The sequence below is a fragment of the Oncorhynchus mykiss genome, chromosome 12 (genome assembly GCF_057628025.1).
Source record: "Oncorhynchus mykiss isolate SJ-2025 chromosome 12, ASM5762802v1, whole genome shotgun sequence".
NCBI classification, from domain to species: Eukaryota; Metazoa; Chordata; class Actinopteri; order Salmoniformes; family Salmonidae; genus Oncorhynchus; species Oncorhynchus mykiss.
The window spans coordinates 29,188,520-29,201,975 of NC_143033.1; the positions used below are offsets into that span (position 1 = coordinate 29,188,520).

The 13,456-nt window shown below is 43.2% G+C and overlaps 2 protein-coding genes across 15 annotated transcripts in view; one reads left to right on the forward strand and one right to left on the reverse strand.

The window, feature by feature from the left end:
• The window catches only part of LOC110537347 (unconventional myosin-Ic), a 35,046-nt gene extending 23,224 nt beyond the window's left edge, over nucleotides 1-11,822 (forward strand). For 10 of the 14 annotated variants that reach the window (XM_021623305.3, XM_021623306.3, XM_090192166.1 and 7 more), the window contains 21 exons: nucleotides 114-199; nucleotides 4,377-4,482; nucleotides 4,630-4,710; nucleotides 4,824-4,915; nucleotides 5,074-5,168; nucleotides 5,275-5,321; nucleotides 5,524-5,604; nucleotides 5,729-5,834; nucleotides 5,908-6,025; nucleotides 6,484-6,597; nucleotides 6,723-6,799; nucleotides 7,722-7,790; nucleotides 8,013-8,257; nucleotides 8,401-8,484; nucleotides 9,253-9,346; nucleotides 9,447-9,502; nucleotides 9,792-9,927; nucleotides 10,098-10,168; nucleotides 10,281-10,378; nucleotides 10,578-10,677; nucleotides 10,930-11,822. In XM_021623305.3, the coding sequence (XP_021478980.1) occupies nucleotides 114-199; nucleotides 4,377-4,482; nucleotides 4,630-4,710; nucleotides 4,824-4,915; nucleotides 5,074-5,168; nucleotides 5,275-5,321; nucleotides 5,524-5,604; nucleotides 5,729-5,834; nucleotides 5,908-6,025; nucleotides 6,484-6,597; nucleotides 6,723-6,799; nucleotides 7,722-7,790; nucleotides 8,013-8,257; nucleotides 8,401-8,484; nucleotides 9,253-9,346; nucleotides 9,447-9,502; nucleotides 9,792-9,927; nucleotides 10,098-10,168; nucleotides 10,281-10,378; nucleotides 10,578-10,677; nucleotides 10,930-10,953 (1,980 nt within the window). In that variant the 3' untranslated portion in view covers nucleotides 10,954-11,822. Of the gene's footprint in view, nucleotides 1-113; nucleotides 200-4,376; nucleotides 4,483-4,629; nucleotides 4,711-4,823; nucleotides 4,916-5,073; nucleotides 5,169-5,274; nucleotides 5,322-5,523; nucleotides 5,605-5,728; nucleotides 5,835-5,907; nucleotides 6,026-6,483; nucleotides 6,598-6,722; nucleotides 6,800-7,721; nucleotides 7,791-8,012; nucleotides 8,258-8,400; nucleotides 8,485-9,226; nucleotides 9,347-9,446; nucleotides 9,503-9,791; nucleotides 9,928-10,097; nucleotides 10,169-10,280; nucleotides 10,379-10,577; nucleotides 10,678-10,929 lie in introns of all 14 variants that reach the window. The other 4 variants (XR_016484987.1, XR_016484988.1, XR_002475610.3 and 1 more) reach the window with 1 other exon arrangement.
• On the reverse strand, nucleotides 11,787-13,236 carry LOC110537349 (uncharacterized). Its single transcript, XM_021623308.3, has 4 exons — nucleotides 12,976-13,236; nucleotides 12,745-12,846; nucleotides 12,418-12,627; nucleotides 11,787-12,210 (listed from the first exon to the last, which is right to left on the reverse strand). The coding sequence occupies exons 1-4, from the start codon at nucleotides 13,183-13,185 to the stop codon at nucleotides 11,977-11,979; spliced, it is 756 nt and encodes a 251-aa protein (XP_021478983.2). The 5' UTR covers nucleotides 13,186-13,236; the 3' UTR covers nucleotides 11,787-11,976.
• Between the last annotated feature and the right edge of the window lie 220 nt (nucleotides 13,237-13,456).

A 13,456-nucleotide genomic window follows, 5' to 3' on the forward strand; every position in this document is an offset into this window, starting at 1 on the left:
GCTAGCAAAACAATTAGCTTTTTTGCTCATAGTTACTGCTCCTCTTTTTGCTAGCTACATAATGCTGCTTGCTACCTCCAAAACTGAGTGTATTGTGTGCTGTCTATCTGCAGGATGATGTGTACAACAGCAGTAAGGGCTCATCATCAGTCATAGGACTGCTGGATATCTATGGCTTTGAGGTCTTCCAGCACAATAGGTACCAGAACAAATGTTAGCTCATTTATTCAGTGCATGAATATGTGTTGTATAGCAATGTGCTGTACATTATGTAATTGTTTGGCTCTGACTCAATTCAAGAATCACGCACCGATTTTAAATGAGTTATAAATGTCGATAAAACCAGGTTTATGTTTTTCTCCAGGTCTCGTAAAATGTATCCTAAAGACCTGCGTATCTGTACCTTGAGAGGCGCCCAAATTGAGCTTGTCCCCCATTATAAGTATCTAACGTAAACTCACCCCATTCTGTACAAATGTGCGCAACCGCGACATTCAAACGAGGATACAAAGAAAACTAATGGGACTGTAGCGACTGTGTTGACTTCAAAATCGGGGGTGTGAACTAGGTTTCTATTCAAGATCGACATGGTAATGGCTCTATAGTATTGGAGAAAAGTTGAAAAAACGGACCTTCCGTTACATCGTGACATGTCATGCCGTAACGTACAGCACGCGTAAAGCAACTATTTCTGTCTTACAATCTCTCTCCACCAGGTGTAGCACAACTCTCATCGTTTAAAAACAAGAAATGGACAGTGACGGGGGTAAGGGGGGGATGCGTCATCACTGTAAGCGATCATGACTTTCAAAGCCGCTGTTTACTTCTGAAGATCTCTTTAGCACCGCCCTAAAAACCTGATTCAAATTTGACACAAACCTTCAAATAGGTATGTAATTGTCACGCCCTGACCATAGAGAGCCCTTGGTTCTCTATGGTGTTGTAGGTCAGGGCGTGACTAGGGGGGTGTTCTACTTTTCCTATTTCTATGTTGGTGTACTTGGTATGGTTCCCAACTAGAGTCAGCTGATTATCGTTGTCTCTGATTGGGGATCATACTTAAGTTCTCCATTGTTCCCACCTGGGTTGTGGGATATTATTTGTGTCTGTGCTGGTAGCACCACTGAGGTTACGTTTTGTTGCTTGTTTATTTTTTTTTATTTTTTTGAAGTTTCACTGCAAATAAAGATGTGGAACTCAACACACGTTCTTATTACGTGACAGTAATGACACATTATATAAACTCTTTATAGTGTTTTATTTACATTTTAGAGGCGATAAGATGGACAGATCGAGTGAAAAAAAAGCAGTTTTCCCACACATCTCCTCTCCTCTCTATCACGCATTAGTTTCGCTTCCCCACCCGCCATTTTTAAAAAGACCTGAAGGAGCTCATTGCCTTCTTGAATTATGCAGAAACGGGCAGCGTTTAGGTCATTTCATTAATTTTGTTGGAAAGGGGAGAAATTGTGCTTTACAATGGTATTGACATTACAGTTGATCTGGAAGTATTACGTTTTTGGGGCGCTAAAATAAGGTCAATTGTACGGACCAAGGCGATGTACAAAAGTGAGTTTACGTTAGGTATTTGGATTGACGGTGAACTGTCCTTTAAAACACACATTGATAAACTGACTAAAAAATGAGTAAAGATTCGGTTTCCTGTATAGAAATAAATCCTGTCTCACTTTTGAAAATAGGAGGAAGATTGTGCAACACTCCTCCCAGTAATTGACTATGGCAACTCAATCTACATGCACGCGCAGATTCTGTTTTAAAACCTGTTTAAAGTCTACCACTCAGCCTTGTGTTTTATCACTAGAACGTATCACCACGTCTGTAATTTAAGTCCTGTCTGAATCTGCTATGTCAGACATTTTTACATCGCAGAAGAGTAATAATTCCAGCCGTGTTTCGACTAACTCCAAGGTCCTCTGATAATAGTATTCCTGTGCGAATCGACATCCCTGTCTTCTGAAAATGAGTTTGACAGGTGTTGCCTGCGGTTTGAGCAACAAAACAATAATTGATTTGATAAATTGATGCTTTAAACGAAGTGCTGCGTCAACTTTCACAGTGAATGATTTTGTTTATACGTTTTGTGCCATTGAATTGAACATCGGCAAATGCGTCAGTAAATATATATTGTTCCTATTTAATAACCCTTGCGCATTACAACTGTTTTGGATTTACCAGTTCACTTTCTCATCCATAACCTACCTAACACATCTCAAGTGCAAGTGTGCTGTTTAGCTCACATCTGCAGGCTGGGGATCTATAGATGGTTTTGTATGTTTTAGAAACTTGGGAGCCAAGGTCGAGTTATCAGTGTAGCCTGTTCACCTGGACATGTTGATATTTTTTTTATCTTTATTTAACCAGGCAAGTCAGTTAAGAACAAATTCTTATTTTCAATGACGGCCTAGGAACAGTGGGTTAACTGCCTGTGGGGCAGAACGACAGATTTGTACCTTGTCAGCTCGGGGATTTGAACTTGCAACCTTCCTTGCAACCTTCCGGTTACTAGTCCAACGCTCTAACCACTAGGCTACTCTGCCGCCCCATATACAGTGCTTTCGGAAAATATTCATACCCCTCGATTTATTCCACATTTTGTTGAGTTACAGACAGTATTAAACATATTTACCTCATCCATCTACACATAGTACCCAAAGTGAAAACATGGTTTTTAGACATTTTTGCAAATTTATTAAAAATAAGAAACAGAAATATCTTATTTACATAAATATTCAGACCCTTTGCTATGAGACTCGAAATTGAGCTCAGGTACATCCTGTTTCCATTGATCATCCTTGAGATGTTTCTACAACTTGATTGGAGTCCACCTGTGGTAAATTCAATTGATTGGACATGATTTGGAAAGGCACACACCTGTAAGTTCACAGTTCACAGTGCATGTCAGAGCAAAAACCAAGCCATGGGGTCGAAGGAATTGTCCGTAGAGCTCCGAAACAGTTTTGTGTCGAGGCACAGATCTGGGGAAGGGTACCAAAACATTTCTGCAGAATTGAAGGTCCCCAAGAACACAGTGGCTTTCATCATTCTTAAATGGGAGAAGTTTAGAACCACCAAGAATCTTGCTATAGCTGGTCACTCGGCCAAACTGAGAAATCGGGGGAGGAGGGCCTTGGTCAGGGAGGTGACCAAGAATCGGATGGTCACTCTGATAGAGCTCCAGAGTTCCTCTGTGGAGATGGGAGAACCTTCCAGAAGGACAACCATCTCGGCAGCACTCCATCAATCAGGCCTTTATGGTAGAGTGCCAGACATTAGCCACTCCTCAGTAAATTGGCACGACAGCCCACTTAGAGTTTGCCAAAAGGCACCTAAAGAACTCTCAGACCATGAGAAAACAATATTCTCTGGTCTGATGAAACCAAGATTGAACTCTTTGGCCTGAATGCCAAGCTTCACATCTGGAGGAAACCTGGCGCCATCCCTACAGTGAAGCATGGTGCTGGTAGCATCATGCTGTGTGGATGTTTTTCAATGGCAGGGACTGGGAGACTAGTCAGGATCGAGGCAAAGATGAACTGAGCAAAGTACAGAGAGATCCTTGATGAAAGCCTGCTCCAGAGTGCTCAGGACCTCAGACTGGGGTGAAGGTTCACCTTCCAACAGGACAACGACCCTAAGCACTTAGCCAAGACAACACAGGAGTGGCTTCGGGACAAGTCTCTGAATGTCCTTGAGTGACCCAGCTAGAGCCCGAACTTGAACCCAGTCTAACATCTCTGGAGATACCTGAAAATAGCTGTGGAGCAACTCTCCTCATCCAACCTGACAGAGCTTGAGAGGATCTGTAGAGAATAATGGGAGAAACTCCCCAAATACAGGTGTGCCAAACTTTGTAGTGACATACCCAAGAAGACTCGAGGCTGTAATCACTGCCAAATGTGCTTCAACAAAGTACTGAGTAAAGGGTTGAATACTTGTGTAAATGTCATATTTCAGATATTTTCTAAAATGTTCTAAAAAACAGTTTTTGCTTCATCATTATGAGGTATTGTGTGTAGATAAATGAGGGGAAAAACTATGTAATACATTTTTGAATAAGGCTGTAACGTAACAACATTTGGAAAAAGTCAAGGGGTCTGAATACTTTCTGAAGGCTCTGTATATTTGTTTCTACTGCCCTTTTGAATGTAATATAATTTATTTGAAGCGCTGTAACTAATTTTGTGGTGATCGTGCTTAAATTTGTTGCTCACACTGTTGTTCTCAGAGCACCATTGGAAATGAGACCCTGTTATCAATGGGTTCCCCTGGTTAAATAAAGGTTAATAAATAAATAAAAAAACATTGTAGCACAGTTGTTTTGTGCCATATTCTTTACCCTAACCATCTCCCTGTAGTTTTGAGCAGTTCTGCATCAACTATTGCAATGAGAAGCTGCATCAGCTGTTCATTGAGCTCACCCTCAAGTCTGAGCAGGAGGAGTACGAGGCAGAGGGCATCACTGTGAGTCAGGGAGGGTCGAGGGGTACTCAGAGAAAGAGAGGGGTGTTTTCATTCAAATAGACAAAACAAGAATTGAGGTATACTAAGAAAAACAAATTGTCATGTAGTGATAAAGGTGTAGTTCGGTAATGATACTGTATATTTCAGTGGGAACCGGTGAAGTACTTCGACAACAAGATAATCTGTGACCTGGTAGAGGGAAAGCACAAAGGCTTGATCTCCATCCTGGTGAGTTTAGTAGTGTTTCTGACTCACTTTAACCTTTCACCTCTCTCTAATATCGCTCTCCTTCTGTCCTCTCCCTGTCTCTAGTTGAATGTTAAGGTATAAATGTGTTTTAGGATGAGGAGTGTTTGAGACCAGGGGAGCCCAGCGATATCTCCTTCCTCGAGAAGCTTGAGGACACTTTGGGAGGCCATGCCCATTTTGTCACGTGAGTCTCTTTTACACACACACACACACACACACACACAAAACACATGGGTGCCTTCACAGTTTGTTTGTGTATTTGCACCATGTTCCAAATATGTTTTTGTGTGTATATTTGTGGTTCTCTATCTAAGATATGATTTGTGTCTGTATGCATGGCAGTCACAAGTTGTCGAATGGGAAGACTCGCAAGGCAGTGAGCAGAGAGGAGTTCAAACTGATTCATTACGCAGGAGAGGTCAACTACAGTGTCAATGGTGAGCTAGCTAATCAATCTGGTAATAGTGTAATTGCAGAAAATAATTAACTGATTTCATCCTCACATATACTGTTTGTAATATTTTGTGTTCATCTGCATCAAAGGGTTTCTGGACAAGAACAAGGACCTTCTCTACAGAAACCTGAAAGAGGCGAGGCTGGAGCAACAATAGAGAAATGAGAACACACAGACCACACACTCACACTCACCTCACAATTACTACAGGTTTCCCATAATCTCGCTCGGAATTCCCACACATGGTTTATGTGTGTGCACTACAGTAGGTATAGAGTGTAGCGGATGTTTTGGTGTGTTGTGTTTACATGGTTCTGTGGTGTGCTTTCTCTGTCCAGGTCATATGCCAGTCAAATAGCCAGGTTCTGAGTCAGTGCTTCCACAGAGAGGAAGTGACTGACCAAAAACGCCCAGAAACGGTGAGATATACACACACACACACACACACACACACACACACACACACACACACACACACACACACACACACACACACACACACACACACAGTCTGATATGTCACCTCTCTGCTTCCCTCTGTAGACTGCCACTCAGTTTAAGAACAGCCTGGCCAAACTGATAGAGATACTGATGTCCAAGGAGCCATCCTATGTACGCTGTATCAAACCCAACGATGCCAAGCAGTCAGGTAATCATACACCCTGTGAAGTCAATCAGTCCAATCAATCAATCAGTCAATTAAATATTCTCACTCTCCCCAGGGAGGTTTGATGAGGCTCTAGTCAGACACCAGGTCAAGTATCTGGGTCTGATGGAGAACCTGAGGGTCAGGAGAGCTGGGTTTGCCTACCGCCGACACTACGAAACCTTCCTACAGAGGTCTGTGTGTGCGTGTGTGTGTCTATATTATGCCACTATGTTTACATGTTTCTATACCCACAGTTTCTGTATTAACTATATACATTTCTGTAACCACAGTTTCTATATTAATTATATACATTTCTGTAACCACAATTTCTATATTAATTATATACATTTCTGTAACCACAGTTTCTATATTAATTATATACATTTCTGTAACCACAGTTTCTATATTAATTATATACATTTCTGTAACCACAGTTTCTATATTAATTATATACATTTCTGTAACCACAGTTTCTATATTAATTATATACATTTCTGTAACCACAGTTTCTATATTAACTATATACATTTCTGTAACCACAGTTTCTATATTAATTATATACATTTCTGTAACCACAGTTTCTATATTAATTATATACATTTCTGTAACCACAGTTTCTATATTAACTATATACATTCTGTAACCACAGGTACAAGTCTCTGTGTCCCGGGACGTGGCCTAACTGGCAGGGCAGACTGGCTGATGGAGTAGCCACTCTGGTCCAACACCTGGGCTACAAACCAGAGGAATACAAACTGGGCAAGTAGGTACACAGAGAGAGAGAGGGGAGGGAGGGAAGTAAAGGGGACATACATTTCCCTTAGTCATGCTGTGAGGAGAAACATGAGACACTATGTTGTTGATGTATAATTCCCTATCTCTTTGCAGGACCAAGATCTTCATCCGCTTCCCTAAGACTCTGTTCAGCACTGAAGATTCCCTGGAAGCCAGGAGGCCTGCCCTCGGTGAGACTATACAGCAGGGAAGATGATGACAAGGCCATTTTGGAGGAATTCATGTAATTAGCTAGGAGAATAACACAGATAAACCGCAGAGTAGCAGTAGCAGTGGAAAACAGGGAACTGTCGACTTGGTCAACTAACCAGCAGCATGAGGATGGATAATACAGTAAGCTAATGTAATTATACTGAACAAAAATATAAACACAACTTGCAACAATTTCAAAGATTTTACTGAGTTACTGTTCATATAAGGAAATTAGTCAATTGAAATGAATGAATTAGGTCCTAATCTATGGATGTCACATGACTGGGCAGTGGTGCAGCCATGGCACCCACCCACATAGGGAGCCAGGCCCAGCCAATCAGAAAGAGTTTATCCCCACAAAATGGCTTTATTACAGACAGAAATAGCTCAGAACCCCCTCAGACAATTCCGCAGGTGAAGAAGCCGGATGTGAATGTTCTGGGCTGTCGTGGTTTCAGGTGGTCAGCGGATGTGAGGCCGATTGGAGGCAGTTTATGGTAGAGAAATTAACATTACATTCTCTGGCAACAGCTCTGTTTGACATTCCTGCAGTCAACATGCCAATTGCGTGCTCCCTCCAAACGTGTGGCATTGTGTTGTGTGAGAAAACTGCACATTTTAAAGTGGCCTTTTCTTGTCCGAAGCACAAGATGCACCTGTGTAATGATCACACTGTTTAATCAGCTTCTTGATATGCCACACCTGTCAGGTGGAATGGATTATCTTGGCAAAGGAGAAATACTCACTAACACTAACAAATGTGTGCACAATTTTATTTGAATGAAACATGGGACCAACACTTTACATGTTGCATTTATATTTTGGTTCAGTGTAGGATCCAATTAAACGTTTCCGTTCTGTGGTCCATTTGGTCTCCTCTGATCCTGTTCTCTGCTCTAGTTCTCACCCTACAGACCTCATGGAGGGGTTACAGAGAGAGGGCCAAGTACCTCCGCATCAGACAGGCAGGTGAGGGCCCTGGATCAAAGAGCTCACACTATTTCTCTGCTTCTCAATTACTGCTTCCTGAAGCAGTTACTCTGTAGCCACTTTCTTGATATCTGCTGAATCTATGACTGAAGTAATGCAAAGGATATTACTTTGTTGTTTGTTCTTTTGAGCTCTGCACAGTTGTAGCTTGTTGTGGTGTGTCTGTGACATGACTGATTGTGTCATCCATCCATCTATTAGTTATAGTGATCCAATCTGCGTGGAGAGGGATGATATCCCGTCAGAAGGCCAGGCGTCGCAGACACGCTGTGGACATCATACGCAAGTTCATCAAAGGCTTCATCTACCGCCACTATGAGCATTGTCCAGAAAATGAGTACTTCCTGGACCATCAGCGTTTCTCCTTCCTGATGATGCTGTTTAGGAACCCACCTAAGAGTGTCCTGGACAAAAGCTGGCCCATCCCCCCACCTTGCCTCACTGAGGTACTGCAACCAGCCTAACAACACTCCACATAAAACTCACTGAGAGACATTAAGCGTAAGCCAAGAGGTGATGGTGAAATGCATCTGTGTTGTACATTCAATGTGTCAATGTTTTATTTGTATCTGTCCCGATGTCTGTGTAGGCGTCAGAGCACCTGTGCAGGCTGTGTATGCGGAACATGATGCGGGCCTACTGCAGGAGGATCCAGCCAGAGTGGAAGAAACAGGTAGGCTACTCTGTCTGTTACTGTCACTCACCTGACGGGAACACATAGAAAGGATATTTCTATTTTTTATTTGAATTTTACCCCCTTTTCTCCCCAATTTCGTGGTATCCAATAGTAATTACTAACAATCTTGTCTCATCGCTACAACTCTCGTATGGGCTCGGGAGAGACGAAGGTCGAAAGCCATGCGTCCTCCCAACCAAGCCAACTGCTTCTTAACACAGCGCGCATCCAACCCGGAAGCCAGCCGCACCAATGTGTCGGGGGAAACACTGTGCACCTGGCAACCTTGGTTAGCATGCACTGCGCCCAGCCCGCCACAGGAGTCGCTGGTGCGCGATGAGACAAGGATATCCCTGCCTGCCAAACCCCCCCTAACCCGGATGACGCTATGGCAATTGTGCGTCGCCCCATGGACCTCCCGGTCGCGGTCGGCTGCGACAGAGCCTGGGCGTGAACGGGAGGCACAAAAAAGGCACAAAAAAAAGAGAAAAAAAAGAAAGGATATTTCTGTCCTCTTTCTATTCGTTTTTTAAATCTCACACACTCTCTCTGTCTCTCTCGCTCTGTGTGTCTCTCTGTATGTGTGTCTCTCTGTCTGTGTATCTCTCTCTCTCTCTCTGTGTCTGTCTGTCTCTGTGTCTCTCTGTCTCTGTGTCTCTCTGTCTCTGTGTCTCTCTGTCTCTGTCCACATTTCTCCATTCTTTCTCCCTCTGTCTCTCTCTCCAACCTCACTCTACAGGCATCTCTTCTGTCCTCTTTCTATAGATGGAGCAGAAGGTGGTAGCCAGTCAGATATTCAAGGACCAGAAGGACAGCTATCCCCAGAGTGTCCCTAAGCTGTTTGTGGCCTCCAGACTAAGTAGGGTCCACTCACTAACACAGTGTGCACACACTTCCAAACTTCACAGACTACGTAATTGACAACCACACCACTGACAGATGTTCTGTCCTGTATACAGACAGTGAAGAGTTCAACCTCAAAGTGATACAGACTCTGGGCAATGACAAAGTGAAGGTGAGTAATATGATATTGTAATACTATCCCCCTGTAGTGTTTGCGACCCCTGTCTCACCTCTGTCACTCTGCTGTTGTTGGCTGAGTAGTTTAATCCTGCTAATTGTCTGTTTGCTGTGTACATTATCTTTACATTGTCATGCATTGCTTTGAATCTAATTGATACAGTTAGACTTAGAACTTTGGGTTTTTATGACAACCCCTCCCTCTTTCTGTGTCTCTCCCTCTCTCTCTGTCATTCTCTCTCTTTCTCTCTCAATCCCCCTCTTTTTCTATCTGTCTGTGTCAGTATGGAATTGCTGTGACTAAGTATGATAGGAGGGGTTACAAGGCACGGCCTCGCCAGCTGCTCCTCACCTCCTCCTTCGCCATGCTGGTGGCCGAAGCCAAGCTGAAGCAGAGGATCGACTATGCAACCCTGAGGAGTGAGTCTCTCCTGGGGGCCATATGGGATTGAGGGGCTAGGGGTGGTCGGTCAGGGGGGGGGGGGGGGGGGGGGGGGGGGGGTGTAACCTTGGTTACGAGGTAGTTGTAGTGTATGTGTCCAGTGTATAACACGGTTCTAACACGTATAACACTGTTCTTCTCTTTCCAGGCATCTCTGTGAGTTCTCTCAGTGATGGGTTCATGGTTCTCCACGTGCCCAGTGAGGACAACAAGCAAAAGGTAACAGGATGATCTCATCCTGGTTATTCTATCTAGCAGTTGTCATGGCGACTTACTGCCATGATGCCATAAAGTACAGTACCTAACCTCTGACCCCTTGTCTGCCTTGTAGAGTGATGTGGTGCTCCAGTGTGATCATTTGATCGAGGTGGTGACCAAGCTGGCCACTATGGCGGACAAGAAGATCAAGGTCAACATGAGCCAGGACAGGTGAGTTTGGCTCCTCTGATCATCTGGACACTGGATATCTTCTTCAGAGTATCTTTGAGAGCCTGCTGACATTTGTCAACCCATTCCAACTGTTATCCACTCTTAGTGATCATGATAGTTTTCTCTTTTATCCCCTCTCACCCCCTACCCCTTCCCTCCTTTCCTCTGGTCCTCTCCTCCTGTCTGTTCCTGTGTGCAGTATTACGTTTGCAGTGGCTCGGGGGAAAGAGGGAGTCATTGACTTCACCAGTGGACCAGAGCTGAAGGTGGCCAAATGCAAGAAAGGACACCTGCTAGTGGTGAGTAAGGGGACGGAAGAGACACATTATTATGAGGACAGCATGGCTGAGGAAGGGAGGATGAGAAAGGGGGATAGAGGAGAAGAGAGGACTTGTAGATGGAGCATGAGGAGGACTGGGGATTGTAAAATGGAAAGCAGTAGTTTAAAGATAGCCACCTCTTTCATCTTTATATTTTCATTGGAAGTTTTGACCAATAATCCACATTAGGTAATAACAATGACGCCATTTGTGAATTGACTTGTTTTGCAGACGGCTCCTAAACTCAACCCATGATGATGATGGGAAGTGATAACCGCCTCGCTGTAATCCACAGCGAACCAATCATTCCATAGGATGATTTCCTGCCATAGCCAATCAGATTATAGCCACACAGAAGTTGTTTTTCTTCTTTAAATGTGAGACCATAGCCATACACTCACTGCAAAAAATATAATGATTATTTTCTCTTTTAACACAATTGCACTTATTAATCTGCATTTATATAGTTATTGATTTAGTTATTGACGACATTTCATATATAATGGAATCAGAGGTTTTGCCGGCATTCATAATACTTTGATGTTTATTAGCAATAGTCGTATTAAATGAAACCACACATTTTAAATCTTATGCTTCATCTTTATTTTGTAGTCCTGTTTACAATATATTAGCTCTTGTATGTAATACAAATACAAAACAATATTTATATTTCCATAGTAACAACAATAAACAGCATTTTCAAATAAATAAGTAATAAATAAGTAAATAAATAGGCAAATAGGCATTGAAGTCAGTGAGGGCTGTGGAAAAAGGGGATGTTGGGTTTCTCTGCACTCTTCCGGTTCTCGGCTGTTAGTCAGAGAGAGTGAGAGACAGAAAAGATGGAAACTCAGGGAGAAACCCAGAGGAGAGTAAGGCTGTACAACTTACAGTAATACTACATGTAAACCTGATTTCTGTCGAAACAAAGTGAACAGAGCATCTCTCACACAATGAGAAATCATGATCTTAGGATAAATACCAGAAATCTCCATTGAAGTCTTTCTGTCAAAAGCAATACTGAATTATTTATAAATATGAATAATATGAATATCATTATTATTGGTATTAGCTGTATTAACTTGTTACTGCTGAAATAAACTGTGTGCATTGACAACATAAAATACTGTTGTGTTATGATTCATAACAATACGTAAATTCTCACATCCAAAAATATCCCTCGTCCACAAAATAAGTTAAAAGCCACTCTGACCACAACTTTTCCAGGCTAGTGCAGTACTATTACGCATTATGAATATGAATCCATGCACACCGTGTTTATCTGCCATTGGGCTGGGCGCTTGGAGGACCACTGTGTTTGGTCTTCAGGAGGATGAAGTCTCTGGCCAGCTTGGTGAGGTAGCGCTCCAGGTCCCTGAGGATGATGTAGCCCTCAAGGCGGCTGGTCCACAGGGACTTTGATGGGGCCTGGTGGCTGGGGGAAGGGCTCACTGGATGGGTCAGGGCTGGGGGAGAGGTGGGGCTCACACGGGAACTGTTCACACACCTCAACTGTAAAGACCACAGAGAGGTTTATCAGACTGAGCTCGTAACAATATTCTCCTCACGTTGGATATACGGTAGCTGCTGAGTGATGGGTAGCTATGTGAACACCTAATTTAGTGTGGAAAGACCATAAGTATACACACAATGTGTGAACACCTCAAATGTGTATCTGTGCATGTGTTCGTTCATTCATTTATATGGTGGGCATTGTACCTGAAAGTTGACTTTTGTCATGAGATCCCGCAGGTCTGTCTGAATGCGGTGTATACCCTGGGGTATGGTGGTTTTAGCCTTCCCCCTTGTCCCCATCCAGTGGGCTGCTCTCTGTTCCACCTTATCCACCTCCATCTCCTTTCTCTTCATATCCAGGTGAGCCCAGAAGGTGTGCAGGGCTTGAGAGGCAGCACTCAGACGCTCCCAGTCCTGTACAGATCGTAACATTATACACAATGTCCCTCCTGCTCCATCGTACCTTTTTAAAGCATTAAACCACCACAGGTTAACAGTGATTCATAAACGGGTCACACAACAAACACAAACCTTCATCTGAAGCCAGTGGTAGAAGTCTGTAGAGAGTGATGGTATGGTCTGTAACTCCAGATCTCTGTCCTCAAACTGCTTGTCATCCAACAGCTCCTCTTTCTGACAAGACAAATGAGGGTACATTATGATAACAGCCTGTAGTAGGTGAGGATAGCTGTTGTCTCTGGGCGTACAGGTGCTAGCAGACTAGCCACCAGTAACAGAGGAATAACAGAGGAGTTAACTCACATATCTCATGAGCAGCTGCTGAACCCGGGCATGGGTGCACCTGGTAGATTTGAGGGAGTATGAGTAGGCCTGGAGTAGGCCTGGAGTGGAAGCACCACATGGGTACACACAGCTCAGGGTGAGGAAGAACAGGGGAAACAGAACACACCACCAAACAGCCATCTGGAAGAGACAGGGAGAGGATGAATATATGCTGAACTGCACAATCATGTCAACATTTATTTTAATCAATATTCATTACATGTTGGCTACTTGTGGAACTCTCTGTAATGGCTCTATTCAATCTGTATTGCAGACGTTCAGCTTTATAGCGTGATTGAAATTGAAAGGCAATGTTCTGGCTCTAATGGAGACACAGATGGTAAACGCTACATATTTCGGCTCAATAGGAAATTACCTTTACATTTCTATAGCGCAATCTGTAACGCTTCAGCAATACAAATTGAATAAAGCCCTCAATATGTATTACTTTACAACAACA

What these genes read in the sequence shown, in the direction of transcription:
- LOC110537349 (XM_021623308.3), bottom strand. Translation starts at nt 13,185, where the DNA reads ATGATTGTGCAGTTCAGCATATATTCATCCTCTCCCTGTCTCTTCCAG. An exon ending in AGCAGCTGCTCATGAGATAT is followed by an intron (nt 12,847 to 12,975) that starts GTGAGTTAACTC and finishes TTGTCTTGTCAG; the next exon opens with AAAGAGGAGCTGTTGGATGA. An exon ending in ACCACTGGCTTCAGATGAAG is followed by an intron (nt 12,628 to 12,744) that starts GTTTGTGTTTGT and finishes CGATCTGTACAG; the next exon opens with GACTGGGAGCGTCTGAGTGC.